General features: G+C 43.1%; 1 protein-coding gene across 1 annotated transcript; it reads right to left on the bottom strand.

The window, feature by feature from the left end:
* Positions 1 to 2,193: 2,193 nt before the first annotated feature.
* Positions 2,194 to 8,124, bottom strand: PCK1 (phosphoenolpyruvate carboxykinase 1). The gene is made up of 10 exons (XM_066588227.1): positions 8,039 to 8,124; positions 7,290 to 7,543; positions 6,907 to 7,088; positions 6,619 to 6,822; positions 6,306 to 6,493; positions 4,253 to 4,415; positions 3,653 to 3,877; positions 3,414 to 3,545; positions 3,209 to 3,304; positions 2,194 to 3,100 (listed from the first exon to the last, which is right to left on the bottom strand). The coding sequence occupies exons 2-10, from the start codon at positions 7,511 to 7,513 to the stop codon at positions 2,646 to 2,648; spliced, it is 1,869 nt and encodes a 622-aa protein (XP_066444324.1). The 5' UTR covers positions 7,514 to 7,543; positions 8,039 to 8,124; the 3' UTR covers positions 2,194 to 2,645.
* Between the last annotated feature and the right edge of the window lie 546 nt (positions 8,125 to 8,670).

The raw sequence follows: 8,670 nt of genomic DNA, 5'->3' as shown, positions 1-8,670 counted from the left end.
TGGAGCCTCATGGGATCTGGGAGCTTTATGTACATGATGGATGGATGATATGTCACCTTCTATGGAGCCTCATGGGATCTGGGAGCCTCATGTACATGATGGATGGATGATATGTCACTCTCTATGGAGCCTCATGGGATCTGGGAGCTTTATGTACATGATGGATGGATGATATGTCACCTTCTATGGAGAAGGTTTTCTGGTTAACCAAGATATATTACAAAGGTCATTACTGGGTCAGATGAGATGGCAGAGAGTGAGTTCTGCCCAGTGATGGACTGGTTGGCAGCAGCAGATGATTGGCTGAAGAAAAATGGCGGGAAATGCCTGTGGTTGTCAGGCAGAATCTGGTGGCCTGACAGTGGCTGGTGATTGGTCCAGAGGAACAAGCTGGGAGGAGCAGCAGTGAGATATGGAGGTGCAGAGATGTGGGCCATCATCATCTGGACAGGAAGCAGCATCCCGCCCGCCCTCCCGTAGATTTGTCGCGGTGTAGTTAATGGGGGATTGTCGCCCGCATTAGGCGGGTGGGCAGGTAAACTTGGGGAGAGTTTGGTGGTGGTAAAGACAGAGTTTACATGAACTGTTATGGTTATTGATTGGTTAATAAACTTCGGCCTGTAAAACAGAGTTTACAGCAAGTGTTATGGTTATTATTGGTTACATTTCTCCCCAAATGTTTGTAACCCCGTTAATAAACACAGCGGCCTTCTTTATCCAATATTGGTGTCTGTGTCGGTTATTTATAAGAGTTTGGTAAGGTTTTAATAAAGCGAAAGATCCCATGTGTATCAGAGACAATGAGATCTCCTGCAAATGGCTAATTTCATTATCACTACAACAAAGGGCTTCCTTGCTGGTCCCAAAATGAGCAAATTTGATAAAATGGCCCCTCTGGTTCAGGTGTGAAATGCAGCTGAGTGAATATGGATGAGCTCTGCTTGACAGTAAATACACTTCTGCCTAGATCCACTCAACTCTTCCTTGACCAGAAAGGTGACAGATTGTCCCTCATCTTCGTGTGTCAATCTACCAGTATCATTTCATCACATCCAGTACTAAGATATAGCACTGGATCCGGCCTTTTGTCTGCACCCTGTATAGACACCTGGTAATAGTGTGGTACTGGAATTAGCGGGAGCGTGTAAGACCTAGTAGATAAGGATGTACAAGGGTCCTATTTGTTATTACACTAAATGTAAGTTCGGGTTTGGTTCCCCTTATAGGATTGATTCTCCTATTTACTTTAGATATGAATTAGGGTTTCATTCCCTTTTATAGAATGAATTCTTCGCTGCGTTTCCCTGTGAATGCCACAGATCATCAGGAAGGGAGTATTTCAGGAATGCACCAAAAGAAGCATAAAATGCTACCGTCCAGAGGCTGATGGTGTGGTCAGTGATATAAGCATGCAGGTCAGCGAGGATATACTGACCATACAATAGGGGAGCATATAGGGTAGAGGGTTAATATATACCAAACAGGGAGTATACTATGTCAGCCCAGTATTGTATAACACAAGCACATGGGTGCAGAAGTGTCAGGCTGTGCATAGTATTATGGAGGGCTATTGGGGGGATTCACCAGGGTTTTGTATCCCCGGCTCAAATCAGAAAAAATGTATATGTCTCTGGGGTTCTTAAGCGACACAACAAATTGGAGCCATGTCACTCGTCGTAGATCTTTTTGACAGGGCAGTGGCCCCTAGATATGCTCGCAAACAATGCGGGAAAGTGACGCCTTAATGTCCCACAAACAGTTGGAGCAATAACCCACAGAGAGACTCATAGGGGGTGTAGTCATCAGGAGCCCAATTGCATATAGCATAGATATGCTGATCGCAAGAGTGCCAGCACCCACTCTAGAGGTAAAGCGTTTTAGAGCTACTATTTGAGTTAAGCCATTGCTATAAGACCCCCCATACCCTCTTTTGCCCAGCTCAAGATAAAAATAACAAAATGCTCATAGCCCTGATGGTGGACATAGAGCATTACAGCCGCCATGTGTAGAGCGAGATCGGCTTCCCATCCTACTCCATACAAGCCCCACAGACCCAGGATGTAAATGTACGCCCTGGGGGGGTGAAGGGTTAAAACTCCCCTCAGAATAATGTCATCATGATTAACCCTCCACCCCCACAAACCTCAAGTTATATGACATGATTATAAAAAACACACAAGACTTGTGTCCTCTTATAAAAATCTTATTATTCCTCACAAAGCCAGAAAATAAAGACATAAAATCGTTATAATAAAATAGATATAAAACATATAAATTATCTGCAAAGAACAATCAGAACGAAAACTCTTCTCTCCTCCTCATTGTCTTTGCGTCTGCCGTACTCACAGGAGATACATCACTCCACGCTCTCGTTACAGTCCATCAAGTCATGTATTCTTCCTTCCTTTCAGCTCCGCCCTCTCTTATTTACTCTATATAAGCTAGAGAAGGTATATAGAAAGAATGGAAGACAGTATACAGTACATGCTACTACTGGTCACCCCAATGACACCTAAAAATCCCAGGGAGCAGTGGTATTAACTCTAGACCACACGTTGATTCAACTGAGGGAGACCCAGATTCAAGGTGCTGAGAATTTGCTTCTCTAAAATCTTAAGTGCTCAATCATTGACCCCCTAAATGGCTCACAACTGCTTCAACCTCTCCTTCAAAGAGTTCAGTTCCCAGTCTATTTCGTATGGCAAGTCAGCATTGACTTGGTCATCAAAGTATTTCTCAATGTCCTTCACTTCATCTTCCCAAAATTCTTTGGATATATCAAACAGCTCTTCCATGTTGACTTCTCCAAGACCCTTCAGGTTCAAGGATCCCTCAGACGGAATATAGCCAATGGCGGTCTTTGTGGCACAATCTTCCCCATTGATTCGGTTGAACATCCATTCAAGGACACGGATGTTTTCTCCATAGCCTGGCCACAGAAATTTCCCTTGCTTGTTTTTTCGAAACCAGTTGACGTGGAAAATCTTGGGCAGCTTGGCAGACGGGAGGTGTTCCATGCTGAGCCAATGCGCGAGATACCGGCCAAAATTATAGCCAAAGAAGGGTCTCATGGCGAAGGGGTCATGCATTATGACCTTCCCTGTAAAGAAGCAAAGCAGCTCATAAACCATTTAAATAGTTTACAATAAAGAGTTGAAGATGAAATCTTACAGAGATAATTTAGGACCTGGGTTTCATAATGACTTACCTTTATGCTCAGCTGCAGCTGTTGCTTCAGATCTCATTGCTGACCCAACAAAGACTCCATGTTGCCAACTCAGGGCTTCATAAACCAGTGGCACACCTTCAAATAAAAACCATCCACTGTTTATAGAAGACAATAAACTGGGTAGCCATAAAATTCTTGTATGATCTTTCTTAAGAAGTAACATAAAAACATTATAGATACTTACCAGCAGGTCTGCGTCCACCAAAAATGATGCCTTCAATAGGTACCCCTTCTGAAGACTCCCACTCAGGATCGATGATAGGACATTGGCTGGCTGGAGTACAGAAACGGGAATTGGGGTGGGCTGCTGGTTCGCCTGGAAAAATGAAGAGATTATTGGTTAGGCCACGTTAGCACAGAGGTTCAATAGTATATGGTTTCACAAAGATGTGTCAAATTTATTACTTTTGTATCATGGCTTACCATCTTCTTGACTCCATTCTTTGTTCTTCCATGAAGTCAGTGTAATTCCTGATGCCAGAGATTCGTCCATGCCCTCCCAGTAGACACCACCATCGCTGGTCTCTGCCACATTAGTGAATATTGTGTTCTTTGAAATGGTTTCCATAGCATTAGGGTTGGTCTTCACAGATGTTCCTGGGGCCACGCCAAAAAATCCATTTTCAGGGTTGATTGCCCTCAGGTTGCCTAGAAAATACACAATATTTCTTAGTATTGTATATACCTGGACTTATGGTACCTCTTTTAAGAGGACATGTCATGTCCTCGGGTTAATCGGGCTTGTTACATAGCCTGTGCTTTTGTCAAGTGGGTGGTTTCCACCGCTGATCGTCAATAGAAGTAAGATGTGATTGATGGGGAGTGGCAGAAACACCTGACTTGACAGAATCAGCCGAAAATAAGAGGTCATTGTGAGAGAAAGTCCCATGTCCTTGAGTCTGCTGGCCCCAGTAACCCATGGACATGACTGGTCCTCTTTAAATACTACACCAAAAATGTATATGGATCTCATGATGTCTATGGGTTGTTCATCATACAGAGGTCCTCATAATCTTTAACTACCTTGCTCATCGAACTTCATCCAGGCAATATCATCGCCTACACACTCAATCTTCCATCCAGGGAGTGACGGTCTCATCATCGCCAGGTTGGTTTTACCACAAGCGCTTGGAAACGCAGCTGCAAAGTATTTCTTCTTTCCTTCAGGATTGGTAATTCCCAAAATCTGGGAAAAAAGAATAATGATTTTCATGAGCAAAAACAATAGTTCTTATTGTTCTGAGGAATAGCTTACTTCAATTTTCCCACAAAAACCCTTGGATCTTCTCCTACTCCCCTCCATTAATTCTGGTTAGATTTCAAGCTCTTAAAACCCTTACCCCTAGTCTACCCAGGACGTAAATGTCTTTGGATGGGAAACAGTTCCCTTCCCATGGATGGATCAGGCTCAGAAACTGTGACTGACAACCAGTCCTCCCACTAAAACAGCAGGGATGAGTGAGAACACTGATCCCCACTGTTAACGCCCATACATGTCACGATCAGCGATGATTGTGGCATGCAAAAGGTTCACAAAAGGAGGGCGCTGCTGGTAAAGTCCAAACATTTTTGTACACTTTCTAAACTTTGCTTAAAAAAATAAAATAAATAAATAAAAAACTCCACATGTGGAAAATGTAAGCTAAAAAACGGAGGCAAAATGCATTTTTTGGTTCATTACATACACACTCATTGTCAGTAACATCCCAACCCTAGAAATTTTCAGAATGGTTGAAACTTTTTCTGTGTGATTGTAACGTTGATAGAAGTATTTATTATGGAGAACCGACCCTTTGTAGGGAGGCTCTAGTACCCTGTTGTGCCTCTAGCTTGGATACAAGATGTGATATGGGTGGTCATGGAAGCTCTAGTACAATGTTGTACCGCCTCTAGCCTGGATACAAGAGGTGATACAGGTGAGAATGGAGGCTCTAGTACCCTGTTGTACCACCTCTAGCTTGAATACAACTTGTGATATGGACTGGCATGGAGGCTCTAGTACCCTGCTGTACCGCCTCTAGCTTGGATACAAGATGTGATATGGACTGGCATGGAGGCTCTAGTACCCTTGTTGTACCGCCTCTAGCTTGGATACAAGATGTGATACAGGTGAGCATGGAGGCTCTAGTACCCTGTTGTACCACCTCTAGCTTGAATACAACTTGTGATATGGACTGGCATGGAGGCTCTAGTACCCTGTTGTACCGCCTCTAGCTTGGATACAAGATGTGATACAGGTGAGCATGGAGGCTCTAGTACCCTGTTGTACCGCCTCTAGCTTGGATACAAAATATGATACGAATGGGCATGGAGGCTCTAGTATCCTGTTGTACCGCATCTAGCTTGAATGGAGGCTTTAGTACCCTTTCGGGCCACCTCTAGTTTGAATGTAAGCTGCAATATGCATGAGCATGTAGTCTCTAGTACCCTGCTGGGCCGCCTCTAGCTTGAATACCAGATGTGATATGGGTGAGCTTGGGTACAAGATGTGATATGGGTGGGCATGGAGGCTCTAGTACCATATTGGGCCTCCTCTAGCTTGGATACAAGATGTAATACAGGCGGACATGGAGGCACGTGTCTGGAAATGGTTCGACAGACACCCTCATTCATCCTCATGTGCATCCTCATGCATCCACTGGTCTCAACACCTTCCAACAGTCTGGTCAAAACTACCCAAATGGGGGACAATTCGTCGATATGACCATCCAGCTTCTCACATCCCAATAATGCGCCCCCTCTGGTAACGGGGTGACATCTCTTCTCTGCATCATAGAGGCGTCTAGTCGTCAACAAGTTCTACAAGCGGAAGAAGAGGTCACTACACACAAGGAGCCTCCGAGAGCCTCTTATAGGTCAAGGGGGAACCAGTTTTAGGGCCTCCGGTGACAAGACTGTCCATCTAATAACGTCACAGCTCTAATCATTTACAGATCTGCCTGAGCTATAACTTCATGCAGAGTTCTGCAGCAAAATGACAACTTCTAGGGGTCGGATTGTTTTTGACAAAGAGTTTACTAAAATACTTATTAAAAATAATTCTAATATAATCTAATAACATTTTTGGATTTCTTACCAACATGTGCTCTGCCAGCCATCCTTCTTCCTTGGCAATCCGGCTAGCAATCCTAAGAGCAAAGCATTTCTTGCCCAGGAGGGAGTTACCCCCATATCCACTTCCGAAGGAGATAATTTCTCTACGGTCGGGAATATGTGTAATGAGGGTCAATTCTGGGTTGCATGGCCAGTTATTCACAAGAGCCTCTAGAAAGAATAACTCCGGTTTTAGAACATTGCTTTTATGTACAAACTAGATATCGACCCAGTTTTGCACACATCATTGGAAATTCAAACCCAAAAGTAGAATTTTGTGATATGTAGAAACTTACTCTTTAGAGGTAATGGGCACCCTACAGAGTGAAGGCATTTCACAAAGTCTCCTTCCCCGAGAGCCTGTAAGACAGCAGTGCCCATACGGGTCATGATTCTCATGCTCGCTACCACATATGGAGAATCAGTCAGCTGGATGCCAATCTTGGAGAGGGGTGAATCTATAGGTCCCATGCTGAATGGAATCACATACATGGTACGGCCTGTAATTTAAGACACCATGTTAGCAAGGCAAACTCTGACTCCAAAATGTGTATAAATAAATTAAGATTTCTCTCTCATTTTACCTGTCATACATCCAGGAAATCTGGATTTAAAGGCTTTTCCAAAATCATCCTCTGACATCCAGCGGCCCAGTTGGCCGACACCACTCTTGGCAAGCGGCACCGTGTCTCTTTGCTCTTGGGTGACAATCACAGTTTTACTTTCAATCCTTGCTACATCCCGAGGATCTGTACGAGCCAGCCAACTAACAAAAGAGAGAAAACACTAGTATTTGAAAAAGTATCCAACTTTGGACCAGAAGTAGACCCCTTTGCCCTCCCTGAAAGAATTTCTGAAAAAGTCTTAGATTATCCTGGATGACACATTTTTTTACATGGTCTACAACATATGACTATGTAACTATACATGATTTTTCCTATAGTTGCTATACATCCTTTAAACTTACCAGTTCTCATATTTGTGCAGCCTTTTGATCATGCCGGTCTCTTCCATCTGATGGAGAAGCTTCTTGTTCTCCTCCTCTGAACCGTCACAGATGTGAATATTCTCTGGCTCGCAGATTCTTGCATTGGTTACTATGAAATCAACCACATCTGGACCTAAGCTGTTCAGGTGTCCCTGAGTCACAATGCCAGAGATCTCAAGCTCTATTTTCTGCTGGGATGGCATGGCTGAACTTCTTTTCTGCTTGTTCTGGTACTAAAGAAATACAAGGAAGCAGCATGAACAGAGATCTATAAAAAAATAGTTCTTATAGATATAGATCTGAATGAAAGCATTGAAGGCATATTTTCCGTGCCCATTGCTGTGCCTATTTTTCCATTTACATTGCAGTATGTTTTTAACAGAGGAAGGACCCAGTCAGCATGCGAAACATTACAATTCAGACAAAAATAAAAGAAAGTTGACGACAATCTCCAATTTGATGCTTTCACAAATTGGAGTGCAAGCTCTTTTGATCATACACTATAAGCTAGTAATAAACAACCAATGTGTATGACCCTACACAAGAACCTGGTGTCACGCTGGACTAGGTAAGGTAAGTTAGGGCTAATGGCCACGTTGGACAATTGGAGGCAACAGATGGCGTACAGAGAAACGAGGAACACTATAAATAATCTTAATAACAGAAATCAGTAATATCACCAGAATACACAAGATACACATTCCCATTTCTGAAGTTTCTGTACTTACAAGAACAGAATTTCCTTGAAGTAAAAGGTTTGTAGCTCTTTTATTTTTCTCAAGTCAATTCAGACCTTCTTCTCAGCTTCTTCTGATGATTCGTGGTTGGATGAAGTTTCCATTAAATACTGTAAAGTGTCTCATGCTCCGCCCACCACCCCTCCCATTTGGAGACATTTGTCCCTTCATCGTATTGATCTCCTCTCACTTTCAGATGATAAACAGGTTTTTGTCGTAATAGATTTTCTGAACAACAGAATTCCTTTAAGAGCTAATGATTGATGGGAGGCTGAAGATACACCGCGTCCTCCGCAGCCACAAAGTGAGGACTTCATATCTGCAGCCACTGAACTGTTATCTGCAAGGGTTCCAGGAATGGAATGAGGACGTCCTTCTAGAGGAAACACAGATTATAATAGAGAGATATGGGGCTCCACGGAGTAACAATGTAATACAAATCATTAGAAGATAGAAGATAAGACAATTTAAGTGTCTGTCATGTTAGTCAACATTTAGAATAGAGACCGGGGAATCGTTTTTCCAAGTTGGATAAATAAATGGCTGGATAGACAGACGGACAAACAGACGGACAAACAGACAGACAGACAGACAAACAGACAGACAGATTATCTTCTGATTGT

This window comes from Eleutherodactylus coqui, chromosome 13 (assembly GCF_035609145.1).
Source record: "Eleutherodactylus coqui strain aEleCoq1 chromosome 13, aEleCoq1.hap1, whole genome shotgun sequence".
NCBI classification, from domain to species: domain Eukaryota; kingdom Metazoa; phylum Chordata; class Amphibia; order Anura; family Eleutherodactylidae; genus Eleutherodactylus; species Eleutherodactylus coqui.
Note: the sequence above shows the minus strand (reverse complement) of the source record. Positions and strands in the feature narration are given on the sequence as shown.